The sequence below is a fragment of the Cervus elaphus genome, chromosome 33 (assembly GCF_910594005.1).
Source record: "Cervus elaphus chromosome 33, mCerEla1.1, whole genome shotgun sequence".
Taxonomy (NCBI): domain Eukaryota; kingdom Metazoa; phylum Chordata; class Mammalia; order Artiodactyla; family Cervidae; genus Cervus; species Cervus elaphus.
In genome coordinates, this window is record NC_057847.1 from 24030720 (window position 1) to 24054795 (window position 24076).

General features: G+C 35.0%; 1 protein-coding gene across 1 annotated transcript in view; it reads right to left on the bottom strand.

Moving 5' to 3' along the window:
- Positions 1-24076, bottom strand: part of MTX2 (metaxin 2) — a 69242-nt gene that overhangs the window by 12832 nt on the left and 32334 nt on the right. The window contains exons 3-5 of the mRNA XM_043894424.1: positions 23207-23253; positions 3707-3779; positions 923-999 (exon numbers count right to left, since the gene is read on the bottom strand). Of these exons, the coding sequence (XP_043750359.1) occupies positions 923-999; positions 3707-3779; positions 23207-23253 (197 nt within the window). The remainder of the gene's footprint in view (positions 1-922; positions 1000-3706; positions 3780-23206; positions 23254-24076) is intronic.

The following is a 24076-nucleotide window of genomic DNA, read 5'->3' on the forward strand; positions in this document are numbered from 1 at the left end:
GAGAAGACTCTTGAGAGTTCCTTGGACTGGAAGGAGATCCAACCAGTCCATCCTAAAGGAGATCAGTCCTGGGTGTTCACTGGAAGGACTGATGCTGAAGCTGAAACTCCAATACTTTGGCCACCTGATGCGACGAACTAACTCATTGGAAAAGACCCTGATGCTGGGAAAGACTGAAGGCGGGAGAAAAAGGGGACAACAGACGGTAATATGGTTGGATGGCATCACCAACTCAATGGACATGGGTTTGAGTAGATTCCGGGAGCTGGTGATGGACATGGAGGCCTGGCGTGCTACAGTCCATGGGGTCGCAAAGAGTCAGACACAACTGAGGGACTGAACTGAACTGAATACAAAAGAATACTATGCAACAATTTAAAAGGATAATACACATCTATAGTCATTAACATGGAAGAATTTCTAAACATATTGATGATTTTAAAAGGCAGGTTTCAAAATAATACTAATAGTATTACCTATACTTTTCTACATATGCAAAAAAACTTCTGGATGGATGTCCCCCAAAATGTTAATGGAGGTTGTTCTTTGATAACTGTTAAAATCTAAACTGAATAATGGGTAAAGGAGTACATTCAACTTGTAAACATTCTATAACTCCCTTCTCAAAAGTTAACCTGATATTTTACAACATTTTCATTTGTGACCAAAATTCTCATAAACATGAGTGAGAAAATTATCTCTCATTTTGTAAAGATCAAATGGCCTCTTTTGCCATTGATTTACATTAGGAAAGTAAAAAAAAAAAAAAAACTTACTCTCCAGAAATATTTCTCCAGGAGTTTATATCAGCATTTTATAAAACTAGGTTAAAATCAATGTAAATGCTACGACACACTAAAGATGATGAATGACCTATTTAAGAGTAACTGTGATCAAATGCATTTAATATCATTTTTATTACCTTGGCTTTAACGAATTGGACTATTGGACCAAGTTCTGATACTACTTGATTTCCTACATGAATAAAAGGTACTTTACCTGTGGAGGGGGAAAAACAATGTGAGAACATGACCAGTAAATTAAAGTTTGTGCTAAAAAGGAAATCAACACAAAACCTGGTTATGTCTTATTAATACAGAGTTTTGTAACATTATGACTTTTTAAAATTATAGTTAAGCATGTATATTAAATTATAAAAATTTTCTAACAATTTTAAAATAAAAGAAATGATTCATTTCTAGAGCTCTCACTTGCATATAATAACATAATATTCCCTTTTCAGAGCTAACACTAACAAATCACTATGCAGCAGTAAATACTAATTATCTAAATTATATGAGCTAAGCCTGGACATTGTTTCACGACTGATAGATTTTTAAAATTTTAACTAGGCCTTCCCTTCAGACTACAATAAATCAACCTATATTTAAACAATATTTATAAACTTTTTTTTTTTACATCTACTACTTTCATATCTCAGACAACCATTGAGGTCAATTGTTTAAGCACATAATGGTGCATTAATAAATGTATCTGATTCAAAAATATTAGGAATTAAGTGAATAACAATCTTTGAAGGTATGCTAACTTATGAATTATAATACAAAGTTTGCTCCCAACACATGTGGGAAAAAAAGAATAAATAGTATGCTTATAAAAACTGGCTTCTCCACTGTTTACCATAGCCAAGACATGGAAGCAACCTAGATGTCCACTGGCAGATGAATGGATAAGAAAGCTGTGATACATACACACAATGGAATATTACTCAGCTATTAAAAAGAATGCATTGAATCAGTTCTAATGAGGGGGATGAAACTGGAGCCTATTATACAGAGTGAAGTAAGTCAGAAAGAAAAACACCAATACAGTATATTAATGCATATATACGGAATTTAGAAAGATGGTACTGATGACCCTATATGCGAGACAGCAAAAGAGACACAGATGTAAAGAACAGCCTTTTGGACTCTGTAGGAGAAGGCAAGGGTGGGATGATTTGAGAGAATAGCATTGAAACATGTATATTATCATATGTGAAACAGATCGCCAGTCCAGGTTCGATGCTTGAGACAGGGTGCTCAGGGCTGGAACGCTGGGATGACCCTGAGGGATGGGATGGGGAGGGAGGTGGGAGGGGGGTTCAGGATGGGGAACACATGTAAATCCATGGCTGATTCATGTCAATGTATGGCAAAAACCACTACAATATTGTAAAGTAATTAGCCCCCAATTAAAATAAATTAGTTTAAAGAAAAACTGGCTTCTCTAAGTAAATATCACATTAAAAAGTAATGTTTTAATTTTATAAATACTAATAACTGGTGAAATTATCAGAGATGACAATCTCCAAATAGTAATAAAGTCTACCTCAAATGCTAGAGAATGAAACTCTGTCAGACCTAGTTCAAATAGAGTTCACACTAACACCGGGCTTCTTCTTGGTCCTTTTCAATAGATTCACTCCTCTCTGGCTCAGACAGCCTGAGGGTAATGGATGAGGTGCACTGCACCAACAAAAGCTTCATCTGCATCCATAGGATAACATTACAAAGGAAACACAGGCCTTTTGGAATACAACTCAGCAAATGAATTTAGAAGACATTTCCATTTACCAATATAAAAACACTGAATCCTGCATTCTTTTTTTCTACGGCTTTATAAATCTTGCAAAAGAGAAAAAAAAAATCTTATCTGCGTAAGCATTAGATCACACTCTTTTTTTAACTTGGGATAAAATCTTTACAACTACTATACTGCTAGAAATAGTGCAGGTCCTCTGAGATAATATGATTACAGAATGAAAACTATTGGTGAACGAATGTCCAGACTGAAGAGTATTTTGGGGTGGTACATTTTGAGAGCAAAGTGTATCTCTCATTTCCAATATCCAGTTTGGAGTTCTTGGAACAAAGAGTTTATGTATACCTCACCTTACTGCACTTTGCTTTATTGTGTTTTGCAAATATTGAGCGTTTTTATACACTGAAGGTTTGTGGCAACCCTGCATTGACTAAGTATATTGGTGCCATTTTTCCAACAGCATTTGCTTACTTTATGTCTCTGTATCACATTTTGGTAATTTTCACAATAATTCAAACATTTTCATTATTATTCTGTTATAAAACTTTAAAGGATGAAGAGTTGCTGCTTATAGATGAGCAAAGAAAGTGGTTTCTTGGAATGTACTCTTACTGAAGATGCTGTGAAGACTGTTGAAATGACAAGAAAGGAATGAGAATATTACATAAACTTAGTTTATAAAAGAGCACCAGGATTTGAGAAGTTCTGAAAGAAGCTCTACTGCGGGGTAATATGCTAGCAAACAGCACTGCATGCTACAGAGAAACCATTTGTGAAAGGAAGAGTCAATCAATGAGGCAAACTTCAGTGTTGTCTTACTTTAAGAAACAGACACAGCCACCCCAAGCTTTAGCAACCAGCACCCTGATCAGTTAGCAGCCATCAGCATGGAGGAAAGATCCTCCACTAGCAAAAAGGTTTTGACTCACGGAAGGTTCAGACAATGGTTAGTATTTTTTTTAGCAATAAAGTATTTCTAATTGAAATATGTATATTGTTTTTCTTAGCCACAATGCTATTACACACTTAACAGACTACAGTATAGTGTAGGCATTCTAAAAAATTCTAGGTACAAACTGGACTATCACTGCAATTCTATCAATGCAGAGTATTAACGGGGGGGGGGGGGGGGGGGGGGGCGGTGGGGGGGGACGACACTTACCAGATGGAGACATATATTCAGCATTTGCCCTGCAGACCACTTTGATAGGCAGGTTACACATTTGCAAAAAGGCCTGTCAATCAAAAGAAATCTATAGTAAGTCTAATGAAAGTATATGCATATTAGAACACAATGTTTTATTTCTTAAGTAAAGCTCAGGAAAAGGAAAAGAATAAATCAATTTAAAGTGAAAGATTTGTACTCTAAAACAAAAATAAAATGTCATTTCAATACTAAAAGATCAATACATATGACTCAGACTCAAGTAAATGTATGAAGCTTAAAGCATTTATATACTCAAATGTAAGTTATCCACACTTACTGCATTAGTTTAGGTAAGTCAGCAATACTGTGTATTTCTTTAATTTTCTATAACAGATGACTAAAAAGTCCAAACGTTGTAAGTTATTAGTTAATTCCACTACTCTCAGGATTCTTATCTTCGTCTTAGGCTGAAACTCTCAAACTGCTTTTTTTTTACTACTTCAAAGTTCTCTCCAATAATACTCAATATCCTAACATGTAGCTTTTATGCTCACTAATTCACTTTTAAAAGACAGAGAATTGTTTATTTTTACTTTGTTTATAGCAACAAACATTTTAGAAGGCACTTTATTTTCTTGGGCTCCAAAATCACTGTGGATAGTGACTGCAGCCATGAATTTAAAAGATGCTTGCTCCTTGGAAGAAAAGTTATGACAAACCGAGACAGTGTATTAAAAAGCAGAGACATCACTTTGCAGACAAAGGTCCACAAAGTCAAAGCTATGGTTTTTCCAGTAGTCACATATGGATATGAGAGCTGGATCATAAAGAAGGCTGAGCACCAAAGAATTGATGCCTTTGAATGTGGTTCTGGAGAAGACTCTTGAGGGTCCCTTAGACTGCAAGGAGACCAAACCAGTCGATCTTAAAGGCAATCAACCCTGAATACTCATTGGAAGGACTGATGCTGAAACTGAAGCTCCAATACTTTGGTCACCTAATGCGAAGAGCCAACTCACTGGAAAAGATCCTGATGTTGGGAAAGATTGAGGGCAGGAGGAAAAGGGAGCGGCAGAGGATGAGATGGTTGGATGGCATCATCGACTCAATGGACATGAGTAAACTCCAGGGAATAGTGAAGGACAGGGAAGCCTGGCATGCTGCAGTACATGGGGTCACAAGGAGTAGGAGCAACTGAACAACAAAAATAGCAACAAAAATTTTATAAGCAACTTAACTGTCTAACAATAGGGAACTGGTAAATCATTTATGGTAAATGCAAACCACATAATGCTATACAATTTTTTAAATCATTAATTATATTTTCACACAAGGCTGTCTGAAATAACAACTTTATTTCCAAACCTTCCTTACAACTGGGTGTGACCAGTGTCTAAATTCTGGCCTATGGGACTTAAAGTTTGGGCAACTGCTTGTGAAGTGTCTTTAAAAACAAGAGATGTGACCTCTCCTCTTTTTCCTTCATGCTGACTAGAATGTGAAAAGGCTGATCATATAGCCACAGTAGCCAAACTGAATCACAGTAGAAGCTGAATGTTGAAGGTGGTAGAGCAACAATAAGAGTAAAGAAGCTTAAGTCTTTGATAATCATGCAGTCACCAAACCTGGATTACTTGTATTAAAAAAGAGAAAGAGAGAGAGAGAAAGAAAGAAAGAATCCTCTTTTTTAAGCCACTGCTATTTCGGGTTTTCCAAAACCAAAAGCCAAACCTCATCCTACCTAATTGACCAACAATTAACTGTTTCCAGGTTTAAAGAACAACTCATCCAACCATAGACTCTGTCTATGTAAGTATACACTAACAGTCCTCTAAAAACTATAACCTACACTCCCAATTTATAACAATAATAGTGAGTTTCTTGGTTAATCCACAAGTATGGACTGCAGGCAGCGGTTCTCAAGCTTCAGTGTGCATCAGAATCATGCGGAAGGCTTGTTAAAACACAGACTGAGAAGGAAAGAATTAAAATAAGTATAAAGAGATCTTTCAAGAAGACAGAAGAAAAGGGAGAAAGGAATTAAGAAGAATCAACTCTCTTCATTACATATGTATCTGTACCTAATGATACAAAAAAAGTTGAGCTCATTAAACCATATATAGCAGGAAGAAACAGTGGAAATAGGCTGAAATGACAAGAACTAGGTAATAACTGATATACAAGTAACAGAAGATAAAAAGTAATGAAATAAGAGCATAGGTAGCAGCATTACCCCCCGCCTCTGCAGTGAAAACAGGACACTTTTTCACTGTACTTGCAAGGGGTGGTCAGAATCAGCGATGATGACTATAAGCTGATAAGTGAGGATGGGAAAATGAGGGAGTGCCACATTCTGTGAAATGGGAGGAGAAACTGTCGAGAATGAAGGACCTGGGGGGGTATTAGGCTTCAGAAGAACAAAAAGAATTGGAAAGAACTGCTTGAAGTATCTTCTTGTAGATCATAATAATATTCAGTTGTTAGTTAAGTCATGAAAGCGAGAATCGCTTAGTCTTGTCTGATTCTTTGCGACCCCATGGACTATATAGCCCATGGAGTTCTCCAGGCCAGAATACTGGAGTGGATAGCCTTTCCCTTCTCCAAGGGATCTCCCCAACCCAGGTATCAAACTTAGGTCTCCCGCATTGCAGGCGGATTCTTTACCAGCTGAGCCACAAGGGAAGCCACAGTCATAATACTATATAAAATAGCAAATACAGTATATTTTGCTAACCTACATGTATTATATTGGTAACTATACTAAACATTATTCCAAAAAGCTCTGTTTCACTAAAAAAGGTTAAGCAAAATTGTAATGCTCTACAATCAAAGCCATGTTTTCAGTCTTATGAAATTTTTACCTCTTTACTAAAAAATAACTGACTTAATTTTGACCAATTTCACAATATTCAACTTACCACAGACCTCAACTGATGCCACAAGTCTACTTAGCCAAAGATTAATGCTATAGCATTCACTGCAATTATTCTTCATCCCTGATTCAAAAGAAATTTTCTGAATTAATCTGAATTAATCACAAAGACATTTGAGGTCACAAACACAGTATTTTCATCCAAACATTAAAATTGCAAAACAAAACATTACCATGACTGTCTTCAAGAATATAAAAACTCTAAATCCAAACCAGGCTTTGATTCAGCAGTATTTCTCCTTTCTCTTATAGGCTAGGAGAAAAATCTCTGAGGTTTCAAAACAGTACTTTCACCTTTCACTTGGATTTTCAATCTCTTATCTGCACCTCAAATACTCCAAATAAAACAAGCATGATACACCAACCTAAAACACATTTTATTTTCAATTCTGAAATAGCAATCTGCATATTTTTATTCTTATATAAATCCAAAGAAAAATGTAGTTCCAATAATAATAAGGAAAGTCAGGATAACTCAGTCAACTCCTATTCCTCTGTTGGATACATTATTCCAAACTAATTCAAGTGACTGACAACATAAAATAACTTAAATCAAAAAGTTAGCACATCCTATAAGAACAATGACTTGTAACTGTGCTGTCTAACATGGAGGCCACTAGTCACTTGTGGCTATTTAACATAAATTTAAATTGACTACAGTTGAAAAGTTCATTTCAGCTCCCCAGCTGCACTAGCCATTTCATGTGCTCAACAGCCACATGTGGCTAGTGGCTACCACATTTATTGAACAGTATAAATAACAGAAGATTTCTATCATCACAGAAAGTTCTATTGGACAGCATGGGTCTATTGCAACGGCAATCAGTGCATAAAAGACATCTAAGCAAAAGAGGCTGACATCATCTGAAAGAGATTAGGCTAAATATTATAAAAACAGCCTGCAGAGTATTACAGTGTCCACAAATCCTGCAACTGATCAATCACCTTTTGATGACAGTGACACATTAAATACCATAATATTTTCCATTTCAGAAAGACCTAGTATAGGGTTTACTCATTTGCTGAGCAATCCCAATTGACAAAATGGTCAGGTAAGTTTATTAAAAAGTGAAAACTAAGACTTTAGAATGAATAAATTAAATAAAACCACAGCTGTTAAATGTATTGATTCTATGAATATAAATTTGCCAAGTGTCTAAACACATAACATGGTGGGAATTTTTTACACACACACACGCACACACACAGAACATAAAACCCAGCACCTAACGGCTGAGACCCTGAAATTTAATAAGCTTGATGTAGTTTCAACATATTGAATGAATTAATTAAATTCATAGCACACAAAAAAATTCATTGAAGGGGTTGTGTTGGTACATTTTTTTATTTCTGAAAAAAATTCAAAGGAAAAAGTAACACTAGATCATTGACAATCAGTTAAATATGAAGGACTGAACTTCTATATTTATCTCTGCAAACCTTCAAAAAAAATCCAATGAAGTAACAGTGAAGAAACAGAAAACGTATAAACTCAGAAAAACACACAGAATGGAAGAGGAGACCAAAGCAGACCAGAGATGTCAACCCGTTTTTGTAAGACGAAAAGCAGACTTAGCAGGGCAGAGGAAGCTGAAACCTAAGAGCATAAAGAGGAGAAAATCAATACATTTGCATCACAGAAACTAGGAAGACTCCAAAACTGGAGGCCAAGTACCACAGAAGGCAGAGGCGAGATAAAGGAGTCAAAGTAGGAGAACTGGATGAAAGTCATCAGACAACCAGCCATCCCCAATCTGGCAAAATTCACAGGTTCATCCTCTGGAAGAACTAAACCAGAGAGACTCTTGAATCAGGATCCAAGCAAAGCAGATGGCCAGGAGTGGAGAGTAGCAATGAAAAGAAAGTGAAGGGAAAGTATGTACACTGATGGTAGAGACCCACAGCGTCCCTCTCTCTCTCAGCTCCCAAACACTGGCAGCCAAATTTAGTCCTTATAGACTATCTCTCCATAGAAAACACCTGCAAATACTGATGGTTTTAGTGAGGGGTAGGTGGCCATTTAGATAATTGCCAAAAAAACAGTAGCTAGCTGTGCAATCAGTCTATAGTGAAGCCCACATGTCAAAAAGTCCCCATCAGCTTTTTAGTGCCTCACTCTTAAATATAAATTGTTAGCAGAGATCAAGAGATATTTGAGGATAGCTTCAAACATACAGAGCCAAAACAAACCACAAAAAACGGAGGCGAGAGAAAACAGAAAAGACAGAAAGCAGAGAGCAACTTCAAAGAAAATTTATAATGGCTAATATTTATTGAGCGCTTACTATGTCCCAGGTACTTACATAAAAACTTTATGGGGTAGATACAAAAAAAAAAAACCAACCTATTTTAAGATAAGAAAACAGAAGTACAGAAAGATTAAGGAATCTACTTAAGGCATATAGGTAGAAAGGAAAGGAGGGAGAGAGGGAAGAAAGAAGAAAAAAAGGGAAAGAAATGAAAAAAGGAAACAAAGAAAAGGGGAAAAAAGAAAAAAAGCAAAGCATACAAGGGACTGAGATGACACTGAATATCTCAACAGCAATTCCAAATGCTAGAAGATGACAAAAGGCCTTCCAAATTCTAAGGGAAAATCTTGTCAAGCTAAAATTTTCCATGTGGCTAAGGTATCAATCAAGTGTGGACAGAATAAAAACAACACAACATAAGCAAGGTCTTTAAAAAGCCAAAATAAAAATAATAAACCAAGAAAAAACGAGCACAGAATGCAGAAAATTAGGGGATCCAACATTTAAAAAAGGAAAAAAGAATTCCCTGAATGATAATGAATAGCAGTCGTAAGAAAACATTTCTGAAGCCCATCAAGAAAGGAACCATTCCCTTTGAAGTAGAAACGTAATATTTCCAAGAAATAAATAAATAAAAGACCTGATGTGTTTGACTACTGTGAGGGAAAGTTCAAAGAGTATAGAAGAGAAAATTACCCAAATGAATTAGATAAAGCAATTATTTACTCAAGGGAAAAAAAATCATATAGAAAGAATATGTCCATACACAAAAATAAACTCAAAATGGATTAAAGATCTAAATGTAAGACCAGAAACTATAAAACTCCTAGAGGAGAACATAGGCAAAACACTCTCTGACATAAATCACAGCAAGATCCTCTATGTCCCACCTCCCAGAATATTGGAAATAAAAGCAAAACTAAACAAATGGGATCTAATGAAACTTAAAAGCTTTTGCACTACAAAGGAAACTATAAGTAAGGTGAAAAGACAGCCGTCAGATTGGGAGAAAATAATAGCAAATGAAGAAACAGACAAAGGATTAATCTCAAAAATATACAAGCAACTCCTGAAGCTCAATTCCAGAAAAATAAATGACCCAATCAAAAAATGGGCCAAAGAACTAAACAGACATTTCTCCAAAGAAGACATACAGATGGCTAACAAACACATGAAAAGGTGCTCAACATCACTCATTATTAGAGAAATGCAAATCAAAACCACAATGAGGTACCATTACACGCCAGTCAGGATGGCTGCTATCCAAAAGACTACAAGCAATAAATGCTGGAGAGGGTGTGGAGAAAAGGGAACCCTCTTACACTGTTGGTGGGAATGCAAACTAGTACAGCCACTATGGAAAACAGTGTGGAGATTCCTTAAAAAACTGGAAATAGAACTGCCATATGACCCAGCAATCCCACTTCTGGGCATACACACTGAGGAAACCAGATCTGAAAGAGACACGTGCACCCCAATGTTCATTGCAGCACTGTTTATAATAGCCAGGACATGGAAGCAACCTAGATGCCCATCAGCAGATGAATGGATAAGGAAGCTGTGGTACATATACACCATGGAATATTACTCAGCCGTCAAAAAGAATTCATTTGAATCAGTCCTAATGAGATGGATGAAACTGGAGCCCATTATACAGAGTGAAGTAAGCCAGAAAGATAAAGAACATTACAGCATACTAACACATATATATGGAATTTAGAAAGATGGTAATGATAACCCTATATGTAAGACAGAAAAAGAGACACAGAAATACAGAACAGACTTTTGAACTCTGTGGGAGAATGTGAGGGTGGGATGTTTCAAAAGAACAGCATGTATACTATCTATGGTGAAACAGATCACCAGCCCAGGTGGGATGCATGAGACAAGTGCTCGGGCCTGGTGCACTGGGAAGACCCAGAGGGATCGGGTGGAGAGGGAGGTGGGAGGGGGGATCGGGATGGGGAATAAGTGTAAATCTATGGCTGATTCATATCAATGTATGACAAAACCCACTGAAATGTTGTGAAGTAATTAGCCTCCAACTAATAAAAAAAATTAAAAAAAAAAAAAAAGAAAGAAAGAATATGTCTGTTGTACACCAAGCCACTCAGCTAGTATCAATCTTTACATTCTAATTATAATATAAACACTGAATATTAATTTAACCCCAACAGTTAGAGAACTATTGGGAAGATGGGAGAGAGTTATAAAAGGAAAATTAAATTTCACAGTGAAATTCAATAGATAAATTTAAATTAAAAAATGAAATAGAAACATAAACATCTTACTTCGAAATTATAGCAATGAATACCCAAGGGAAAAAATACAGCTAAAAGAACTGAAAGAGGTTGTCTCTGAGTATCAGGATTTGGGGTAGGGTGGGACAGTATACATTTTTTGTGTGATAGGCCTCCCATACATTACTGGTGGGAGTAAAATGAGTCACTTTGATCTGTTTAGTAATACTGACTACTAAGCAGATGCCTACTCTATCAGCCAACAATCCCCCTTCCCAGAAATATATCAACAAGAAAGGAGGCACAGAGCCACTAACACACAAGAATGCCCCTAGCAACTTCACCCATGTAATCAAATAACAGGAACTCATATGCCCACTAACATGAGCAGCAACTCCAAAATTTCTAATTCCAAGCTAAAAAGGATATATGTTACCAACTGCTATTAAAGGGAAAAGTAAAGATAAAAAGGTTATACATTTTTCTTAACTCTACATTTTTTAGAAATAGCATTCATTTGGAACTTAAATAAGAGAAATTCTAGAAACAGTTCCAAAAGATGACACCTATGATATTTGATGAAGATTTTAAAGTCTATTTCTTCAGTAATTACTTCTGAATCATACCTTTCAGGAACTACAGCTCAGATATTTTATAAAAAAAATAACTCTGAGGAGTAAAATATATTTCATTTACATACAATTAAAGTTAAGGCCAAGAGTCTAAAGAAATAAGAACAACCTGTTACCAATCAATTTGACCCTTACAAATATCTAAATCCTATATTCAAAAGTTGCTATTGTAGATAACAATGTAACTGCTTTGATTAGATTATAAAACTAGCAGCTTAAATGTTGTGGAAAAACCTAACACAGCTGAAGATAAAAGAATGGCAATTGAGGACAGATTGGGGAAGGCAATGGCACCCCACTCTTTGCCTGGAAAATCCCATATGGACGGAGGAGCCTGGTAGGCTGCAGTCCATGGGGTTGCTAAGAGTTGGACACCACTGAGCGACTTCACTTTCATGCATTGGAGAAGGCAATGGCAACCCACTTCAGTGTTCTTGCCTGGAGAATCCCAGGGATGGAGAAGCTGCCATTTATGGGGTCGCACAGAGTCGGACACGACTGAAGTGACTTAGCAGCAGCAGCAGGGGACAGATTTGCGGTTGACAACGGGCTGGGGGCAAGGAGAGGGGTATTGATTAGGAGTTTGGGATTAACAGATGTAAACTATTATATATGGAATGGATAAACAATAAGGTCCTACTATATAGCATAGGGAACTATATTCAATATCCTGTGATAAACCATAAAGGAAAAAGAATATATAATATACACATAACTGAATCACTCTGCTGTACAACAGAAATGAACACATTGTAAATCAACTATGCCATGCCTCAGTGCTTAGTTGTGTCTGATTCTTTGCAACCCTTCGGACTGTGGCCCGCCAGGCTCCTCTGTCCAAAGGGTTTTCCAGGCAAGAATACTGGAACAGGTTGCCACTCCCTTCTCCAGGGGGTCTTCCCGACCCAGGGATCGAACCTGTGTCTCCTGTACTGCAGGAAGATTCTTTACCCACTGAGCCACTGGGGAAGCCCATAAATCAACTACACTTCAATAAAATAAATTTTTTTAAAAAAGAGCACCAGGAATTATAGACAGATTCTATAACAGCAATCCTTCAGTAACATGGTGGCAAGGCTTCTGGTAAGATAATTAAAAATACTCAGTTTATGAAATGGTGAAAACGGCTCAATCCTGGTTGAATGGAAACACAGCCAGCCAACAACAAGCCCACCCTTGTTGCTGCATCTGCACAGGGAAGATGCTGCCTCATTGAGATGCTGTCCTTATCATCATTTAAAGTAATATGACTTGCTGTTGCTGACTCATAAGCCATACCACTCTTACAAGTGAAGTGAAGTCGCTCAGTCATGTCTGACTCTTTGAGACCCCATGGACTATAGCGTACAAGGCTCCTCTGTCCACACAATTTTCCAGGCAAGAGTACTAGAGTTGGTTGCCGTTTCCTTCTCCAGGGGATCTTCCCGACCCAAGGATTGAACCCAGGTCTCCTACATTGCAGGCAGACACTTTACCATCTGAGCCACCGGGAAGCCCTACCACTCTTATAACGGGGCTACTATTAGCACACTCCCACTCCTTTGTCACTGGTTTAGTGCCCCAGCAGAACCTAGTGGATCCTAACAGAGTAGAGATTTAAGAAGCACGCTGTTTGAGTGGAAGACTAGAGTATCTTAAAAAAATGGAAACCTCTGCATCAGTCTTTTAAGAGTCAATACAGAACAAATGGCAACCCACTCCAGTATTCTTGCCTGGATAATCCCATGGACTGAGGATCCTGGTAGGCTACAGTCCATGGGATTGCAAAGAGTTGGACACGACTGAGCAACTTCACTCACAGAACAGTAAGATTTAACAGAGCAGAAGTCTCCCAGTGAGCCATCTCAAGAGTAGAATCTTGATGCCTGTGTTAGTCTGAGAAAGTTTCTTTACCTCATAAGCTTCCCCATTTCTAAAAGGAAGACAATTTATTAGGCAGATTAACTGAGGTGTTGTATGTGAAACACTTTACACACCAGCTGGCACACAGTATTTTAATAAATATATTACTATTAAAATTAGTAGTAATAATATTAGTAATAATAAATACTTATAGATCTATCTATGGTTTTTCCAGTGGTCATGTATGCATGTGAGAGTTGAACGGTAAAGAAAGTTGAGCACTGAAGAATTGATGCTTTTGAACTGTGGTGTTGGAGAAGAATCTTGAGAGTCCCTTGGACTGCAAGGAGATCCAACCAGTCCATCCTAAAGGAGATCAGTCCTGGGTGTTCATTGGAAGGACTGATGCTGAAGCTGAAGCTCCAATACTTTGGCCACCTCATGAGAAGAGCTGACTCACTGGAAAAGACCCTGATGCTGGGAGGGACTGGGGGCAGGAGGAGAAGGGGATGACAGAGGATGAGATGGTTGGATGGCATCACCGACTTGATGGACATGAGTTTGAGTAAACTCTGGGAGTTGGTGATGGACAGGGAGGCCTGGTGTGCTGCGGTTCATGGGGTCACAAAGAGTCGGACATGACTGAGCGACTGAACTGAACTGATAGATCTATCTGTGGAAAAAAAAGACTTTTCAACATTGGTGATTTCAAAAGAAAACTTTACCTATTAACATCTCCTTAAGAGAAAAGGGTAAATAAATAATAATTATATACTGTAACTATTTATAATCAAAATAGAAAAATTATATACTAAGATAAAAACCTCTAAGTAGATATCAAAAGAATAAATAGAATATAACCAAAAGCCTATATAATACACACTCGATTCAACAAAGCAAAAATATGAATGAAGATATTTTAATACTGACATAAACTTTTACTTTACAAATAACTTTTCAAAGTCACACACATTGATGAAACTGATAAAAGGCCTCCCCCTCCAGAACATCAGCTCCATTAGTTCAGAATGACCATGCCTATCCTGTTCACTACTTTATCGTTGGCACACCACAGACTCTCAATAAACATTTCTTAATGAATAAGACACAGATATCCATAAAAATAAAAACATACCCAAGTTCACAGAAAACTAGTAAGCTACAACACAGATTAGCATTTCATGATTTTATGGTACCAAAGCTCACTGCATTAAAAAGATCAATATGATTCCTATTAAACTCAGAGGTATTTAAACAAGTAATGTTTTAGGAAAACAGTAACAGGAATTCAACTTTTTAAAAAATTAGCTATGCAGAAATCATCAGAAACTACAATTCAATAAGCACAAAAAGTTTTATATGAAATAGAGAAACTTTGTTACCAAAAACATGAAATGCTACTGGGAGCACAAATGAAACAGATCCCATAAAAGAGGACCTTCCTAATTAACACAACTCTCACCTGAATACCACTCTTGGAATATATGACTCAAGTTTAGATATATCAATATCTGATAGCTGTAGAAAAAAATCAAGTTCAGAAAGAAAGCAACAAAAAAAGATGACCATAACAGGAAAAGGTATAAACTTTCCCCATTAGAATTAAATATAAATAAATGTAAATTGTAGAGTCGAAATTTAAGTAAAAGAGTTAAAAGTAGTTAAAGACCCAGAAGCAACTCTTGTAACCCAAGAACCTAATACAATACCAGTCACATAACTGGCATTCAATGAACAATCTGGGTCTAATGACAAGAAACTGCTTTTTTCTAAGTTCCTATGAATGTTGTGAAGTTTCGTGATTCACAGATAAATATTCCAACTGAGAAAAATAACAATAACAACAACAACAACAAACCCACTAAATTTAAAATTCTTAGGACAAACTAAGTGGTAGATGGCAGCAATATAAAATGTATTCATTTCATTTTTTAACCTAATGATAAACTCAATACTAAACCATTTACCAATGAACAACACATTTCCTTCCTCTTCTTTAGCCCAAAAACAGAAGAAACATTTGTCTTATAAATTAAATACAAAACAATACTCTTTAATTGCACTTAAACAAAAAAATCAACATTGCTTGCCAATATTAAAATAACTCAAAATTTTAAAGAATTGTCTTTAATAAGTTTTTAAAACACTGGGTACTTTACACTGATTAACACTGTGGAATTTAAGAGATTATAAACATAGTTTCTAAATGTACATAAATTTAAAATTAACAAAACTATCCAAACTCTAAATAGAGAAAATCCATTTTCAGTTCAGCTGTTATCAGTTATCCATAGACAGCAGACCTCAGGTTTTCCTCTTTAGGACAAAGCTTCTATTCATTTCATAATTAAATTTGAAATATTTTAGGTAAGAACTCACTAAGGACTCTTCTAAATCATGCAATGCCATTTTCAGGGCACAAAATAAGAATGATTCCAAATTTTAATTCATATCTTGTTTCGTCAGGACACAAAGGAAAATCTGTGACAACAACTGAAGAATTATTTTCCACCTTACTAAGAGACATGTTTTAAAATTAAAAACCAAGAACAAATTTTAAAATAATTCATTTTTTATATCAAACAGCTGTAGACCCTATAATTGAAATAATGTATCTAAAGGTTACAAATGGAAAGTGTTAGGTATCATTCTTAAAGTGACAGATTAAGTTCCTAATCCAGTTAAAGCAATAGCCGCATTTGTAGTTTAACATAAATTAAGACCTTAATTATATTTGTGACTATTTTAAACAAAATAACAAATTCCTTTGTACCTGGGAATGTAATTTATAGCAAAGCCAGGTTCATTTTCCAAACCAATCTATTTCACACTGCAGAAATACTCTGGTATAATGGTATAATGTAATTCTTGTTGTAGAATGTTGAAAGAGTAGATTCACTAAAAGCACAGAAGAGGTTTGAAGATAAATGAAGATGCTATTCATTCAAGGGTAATTTCATCTTAGAACTATATGAAAGATGTTTCACTCACATGGGGTAGTGTATGACCTCAAATTTAAGTGTATTTTCAGCTCAAATATAATGCTGCTAGATTGATTATGTTGATACTGTATATCTAATAATGAAGAATTCTAGCCTTTTTCTGTTTAAGAAAATAGACTGTCATTTTTTTCATCTTACTGCTATGTCTTTATTGTTCTGTTTAACAGCAACAAATTGTAAAATTCTGCTTGCTGTTTACTTCTTAAACAGAGAAAGCCTATGGTTGATATTCTAATTTGTAATCTCTCAGAACTACAGGAGTGTAAATTTTTTGCTAAGTTAGGTAGATACTGATATTAGCAAACTATTACCCTGTGTAACCATTTTACATTATTTCACTAATTACTAATAATGACAACTCTAATACCCATCTAATTCTGTTTGGAATATACTTCATTTTCACAAATTTTGTAAGACTAATTTAAATGTTTTCTATATACCATATCATTTATGTGTTGAGGGATTAATATTGAGAATTTTTTAAATTCTATTTGCAATTTAAGCTCACAGTTATCTTTTCTAAAGGTCACATTTTATACATTTAAATCATTACAGGTGCTATAAGCATATATCACCAAAACACTTTGTAATACTTCTGAGATAAAAAAGGTAACCTAATGTAACATTCAACCTGAAGAATTTAAATCAAGGAAACATCTGCAGCCTGCATTTTGCTCATTTTAGAATCCTGAAAAGGATTCACTGAATTCTCTCCACCCCTTAGTTTTCCTTCTCCTCATCCTGAAAGGGAACACAGGAGCCTCATTTTGCAGAAAATGATCAAAGTGGAAAGGATAAACATATTGTATCTTTTATGAAATTTTAAGAAAGTTATATCAATTTTAAAATGTTTTACATAAAATAGCATTCTGTTACTTCTCTATTAAAATCAATGCACTGGTGCATTCCTACCTGTTGTATTTATATCAGGTTTAAACTGACACTTAGAAACTGCATAGAACCAGCAAACCAAAAAATGCATTAAACGAAACTGAAAATTTAAAATCATTTCCTCTAAAATTCTGCAGGTAAGTTGTCCACTGTGACATTCTGAATGATACAAGTTTACAGCTGCTGTAATTTCTTAATCACAGGTGATTCCCCACACAACTGACCTGCAGTCTCAAAGAAAAGAGATACTCCTCTCTTCTGCTCTTCCCCAACCACTATATCAGGATATTACCATTTAACCTCAGATTAATACGTCCACCTAAAAGGCATCATTTGCAAAAAAGGAAAAAGCAAGTGTCAGCTATTTATCAGCATATCTAACATATTAACGTTTGTGGCCCAGTATTAATGCAGCCTATAAAAATGTTGACTTTTTAAATGATTAAAACACATTCAACAGAAAGAATACAGTGTATTTCTGTTGTGTTCCCTTTCGTTTTTAGAGATTAAGTATTTATTCACAAAGGATAGGAAAAAATAAGAATATTAAGTAAAATAGGGACATTTCCCTTAACCTGAGCTTAAATGTTATTCTTACTGGAAGTAAGTAAAAACTGTAGAAGTAAAAAGTAAGGCTACTTTTTCATGTGGCATTCTAATAATCAGTTTGAGACACTGTCTAAAAAATAAATTCAATAATTAAACTTTTACAGTATTTAAATTAAGCCATACAAAAAAGGGAAACAGTTTTCTTTTTAAATTGGCTTCATATATACTAAACAAAATCCTTTCTAGAATAGGATTCTGTAATCCTATTCTTTCTAATAAACTTACTAGAAATAACATTTTATTATATAGACATTCACAAAATATGCACAAATCCTTGAAAAATAGGCACTAATTCAGCATTCAACATCATCTTGTAGTTATACTGCTTTCTTCTCTTTCAAAAGAATTTCCCATTTACTACCTAACTTGAACTTCGTAACAACCCATAATATAGGTAAGACTATCTTCATCACATTTTAGAGATCCAAAAGCAGCAATATAGCTTTCACGTCTTAATGTAATCCATAAATTGTTATATATAATTTGCTAGGAAATGTCAGAAATGATTTTTGAATTAAGTTATCTACTTATTTCAGAGAAAAGTCCAAAGGTCTGTATCACACACTGAACTGGTATGCAGCAAAGTGTTACAAGCATGGACTTGACCCAGACTCCCTGAGTTTGCACTCCAGCTCTGTCAAGTACTAATTATATAAGTTTGGGCCAACTGCTTAACTTTTCTGCCTCAACTTCCTAATCTGTAAAATGATAATAATAGTGCTACTTACCTCATATGGTGGCTGCATGTGAGGATTATCTACGATATCTAAAGTATATATAATAAGACCTGGCACATTGAGTAAGTACGGTATAGATTTTAGCTAGTTATTATTGTTGTTCTATCAGTATTATCTGCAGAAGGGGATTTGAGCAGCACTGACTTCATACAGTTATTATAAAGACTAAGTGAGTTCCTAAGAATTAAATGCTCAGCACAGTGATTAGCATGTAGTAGGCACTCAGCCAGTGCTGCTGGTGTCTGTTTACCTCCACAATTTATGGGCTTTATGACCTTGGCCAGAGTTTTCCTGAGCTTCAGTTTCCACATATTTAAAAATGAGCTTAATAACAGTACCATACACTTGGGTTATGGTAATGATTGAATAAGATGTCTCTCAGAAAAGCTCTTTAAAAAGAGTGCCTTAAACAACAAAAGCATTCAATACTTAATTCTGAAACAAGCCTTATTTAGTAAATACTATTAAAATAATATTTTGTTTGAATTAAAGCAATCTACACTAACAACTTTTAGGCATACAATGAAAGAATGATTACAAAAATTATTAATGTTCATATAGATTTAAATACATCCAAAAATAATTCTTACACCTAACATTTGTTTTAATCAGTTTAGGTATTACAAAGCCTACAAGCTTCCATTCCTGCTGCTGCCACTGATAATGTGTACTTCTGTCAAAGAACCAGGAAAGAAGGAAATAACCAATATTCACCACATGTTTACAATATGCCAGGTGCTTTTCTAAGTGCTTTAATGTTTATACACATTTCATATATTTTTTTAAACACATTCAATCTTAATGACATCCAGTAGGACAGCTTCTATTATATCTGCATTTTAAAGATGAGGAAACTTAAGACAAACAGTAATGTCTGAGGTATCTGGAACAGATTATTCACTCATTTCACTTGTGGAATCTACTATAAAAGAGATACTAAATTCGTAAAGACATAAATTTCTTGAAGAAAAATCAAATAAAGTATTTTCTGCAGAAAACTTTGAAGTTCATATATATTTGCTTATATAGTATTTCTAGACATGTGCTGTCCAATACAAGAGCTGCCAGCTACATATGGCTATTGAGTGCTTGAAATGTGGCTGGCACAAATTGAGATGTATAAAATACACATCAGATTTTGAACCTAACATTAAAAAAAAGGAAAAACATCCCATTAATAAATTTTGTATTGATTAAATGATAATATTTGACAATATTAAATACAATATATTTATTAAAATTAATTTCACATTTCTTTTTACTTCTTTTAGTGTGGTTACTAGAAAATTTTAAACTATTACACATATGTGACTGGGCTTCCCTGGTGGCTTAGTGGTAAAGAATCCACTTGTAATGCAAGAGACCGCCTGCAATGCAGGAGAAGCTGGATCAATCCCTGGGTCAGGAAGATCCCCTGGAGAAGGAAATAGCAACCCACTCCAATATTCTTGCCTGTCCATTCTTGCATGGACAGAGAAGCCTAGCAGGCTACAGTCCATGGGGTCACAAGAGTCAGACACGACTTAGTGACTAAACAACACCCACCACCTTACATATATGTAGGCAACATTATATACATTACGTATCTATCAAGCAGTTGGTTTAGGGGATGAGAGGATAGTAACAGAGAATTGTTATCAAAGTTCTTTTCCAATCAATACAAGCTTCAAAGTGGAAGTAATACTATGAAATGGAAGATTTATCTCCCTAATGTTTGTGTATGTATAACACTGTATGTACGCACTGCCATATATATGTATGTATACACACACACACATAGTACTACTGCTTGTGAGAACCAGAGGGACACACTACTCTAATACTTCATAATATTCAACATACAAGATTATTTTATGACTAGGCAAACACTTCAGGTAATAACAATACTTCATGGATGAAAGAAGGAAAGCAAAATCTAAGACAAAAATAACAGCCATAGGAGAAAAATTTTTTTATTTTCTTTTAAACTGAAATCATAAAGAGGTTTCTTTAATTAAATTTTTAAAAAGTCTAACCATTTAGTTCCAGGAACATAATAAATGCAAAGCCTATGTGGTATGTAAAATTTAAATTTCCTGATGGCTTAGGTGGCTAACTACTAAAGGATCTAATGCTTAATATCTGGTATTTTCTAGGAAATATCCAATTTATGGATACCTGTCACACTGTTAGATCAATTTTATACATTTAACTGATTCTTCCAAATGGATACTCATCCACTATATAGAAGAAAATTATTCCATAAAGTTTACATCAGATATCTAGAAAAGTCACATTTATAGTCATGGCTACTATCAGCTGTCAAGTCAAAGAATATTGAAGAAAACCAAGAATTTTTAATATATGCTGGTTAATTCATCATCTAAGTGACATGTGTAGGATAACAAAAAATTAAAACAGTTATGCAAAATTCTGCATTTTAAAAGAGTCTTATTTTCTGGTCTTAGCTTTAATTGCAACTATGATTTGAGATGAATGTTGAGAAAACCAATTAATAAGAACCATAAAAACAGAATTACTAAAGAAGGTACACACTAAGATTTCTTTTTTCTTTCCTTCTCCAGATTATTTAAAATGTTAAATTTCTTTTAACGGTAATATACTGATATCTTGGTTTATGCCAAAAACTAGTTAAGCCATCTACTCTAGGGTTTCTCAACACTGACACCATTTACATTTAGGGTGAGATAACTCTTTCTGGGGCGGGACTGTCTCGTGCACTGTTTCACAGAATCCCTGGCATCTACCCAACAGATGCCAAAAACAGCCTCCCCAACAGCTGTGACCATCAAAAATGTCTAAACACTGTCAAATGTTCTCTGTGGGTTTGAAACCCTCCCTCAGCTAAGAACCACTGGTCTATTCTTACCCAAAATAACATTCCTACTGGTGAAAATTACTTCCGTACTTCCTAAACTAATATTCTTTAGTTTTAGAGGCTCTTCATACTGGATACCCAGAGAGCTTCAGCTGGGAGATCAATAAACCTGATACTATATGCAGAATTGCCTAGGTATGTCTATACCTGTGTGTATGTTGAGATGTTTTCTGGAAAAATATCCCATAGCTTCATAAGATTGAAAGAATTATCCCCAAAATGGCAACTAAGACAGGGTTAAGAATTAGTGCTTCAGCTAAAATAGTTACTGTGCCCTGAAGCCATCTTTTCAAAAATATAAAGACTGAAGACACTATTTCATACATAACAAATAATTTACTTGTGTTATCAGTTATCAAGCAAGACTGTTTCTACCCCACTTGTAAACCCTTCATTCAACAAATATTTACTGAGCACACTTTATATGCTAGGCACTATATTATTAGTATTTGAAAACTAAACCAACTCCAACTTCCTTATGGCCCCGGCCAAAAAGGCAGTATAAAGTAGTTATTTATTAAATAAAACCAACCGAGAATTTCTGCTTCTCAAAGATTAACATAAGAAAGAAAATACACTAGTTATAGTACTAGTGCCTAAAGATAAAATAAATGTAAGTAAATAAAATTTATATTCTTGGTAAAAATATACAAATCTTCTAAAAGAAGTAAAAATCCGTGAAAGAAACTTTACAGTACTCATACAAATATTGTTCAAACACATTTCCTTCTATCTTTTCCTTCTTTATCCAACTTAAAAGTAAAATGTACTGAATGACATACTATGGATGTGTAACAGTCATAGTTATTAAGTCCAGAAAGTACCAAGTTGTGTTTAAAAAAAACACAAGATGACCAAATGCCTAGCATCATGCCTAGAATGAGGCAAAAGCAGTCCCTCTTTCTTTTCTTTCTGTTCTCAAGAAGCTCACAATCTCATTTCCAACAAATGGCATGTCTTAAATTTCTAAGTTATCTTTTAGGTGCTACACGTTAAAATACTCTTTGTGATTCAAACTACGCAAGCTAACCAAACAAAGAGCAGCTAAATATGTAAAATGTTTCAATATTTATAATTCCATAATCTACATAAACATTGTGTTTTCTTTAAAAGCAAACAATCCCCAAGTATCCTATTCTTCCTATAGTGCAGTTTAAAGTTTACAGGGCCACAAATCTTTTGGATTACACAACTGTGATATAAAACTCAAAGAGCTATTATATTCAATAAGTGGTCTGGGGATAACAGGCACTAATATAATCAATAAATATATAAGGCGTCGCTAAAGAAAAATAGGTCTGCTTCATAACCACCAAATGGATTAAGGCTAGAATGAGTACAATGAGAAAGTGACACTTAAATACGCGTAGTGAATAAATCTTTACAAGTAAGTTAGAAAATAGGTTTGTGCCTATACATGAAGAAATCATTCCAAATAATCCATACTAGCATATTTAGCGAAAAGCAAAAAGTAAAAAAATACTGCATTCTTTACATATTTACCTGCACAGCAAGAGAAGCTGCATTGTCAGAAAGCAAAATTTGCTCCCCTGTAGAAATACAATGAAAGGTCTGAGTCAAAAGCATAACTACTAAACAAGTGCTTTTTTTTTTTTTTTTACAAGTGCTTTTTTATTTTAAAAAACTATTCCTATTTCTAAAAAGAAAGCGTAATCATGAAGTTCTATATCAATGTTACAAGATTATAATTTGGATTAAAGTATCATGTTATGTAAATAACAATGAAGACTATTTCCTCTAAATCTATTTGATCACTTATTGTATTTTATCAGCAATATGTAAGTAAAACTGCTCACTTAAAAACGAAAGCTTTCCTCAAGTTTTTAAGAAATAATCCCTTTCATTAAAATTAAGTAAAATAGTATCTCTGCTCAAACCTCTCTAGTTAAAAGTAAAAGCATTCAAACTCGTACAAAACCAGCTTCCAGTTAATATTGCACAGTGTGTCTAGATCTGTCACACAAAAGAAAGATGACAAGTTCACTGCAATAAAAATTCCATGCTTAGAAGACTAGGGCTGCTGCCTATTAGTCTTCATTACTATGCAGTCTTCTGACAACTGGAGCAGGCTGCTGAGCCCCAAATGGGGTCCATAATGTGATCTGATGATATATGAAGAGCTGCTAAAGGGAGCCTGAACCATCCTAGCCTATACATTTTAACAGTTCCTTTTTAGTGAGAGCCCACTTTACCACAGGACTTCAAAAATCTGCTGTGTCAGCTATTGGTGCAGTAAATCTGCCAACTGCTCCTGCAACCACATCATATTACACTGCCTACAGCAGCCAATATAATGAGTCAATAATAAACTAAGCACCTTATAGGCCATGAATAGTTGGTTTACACTGGCAC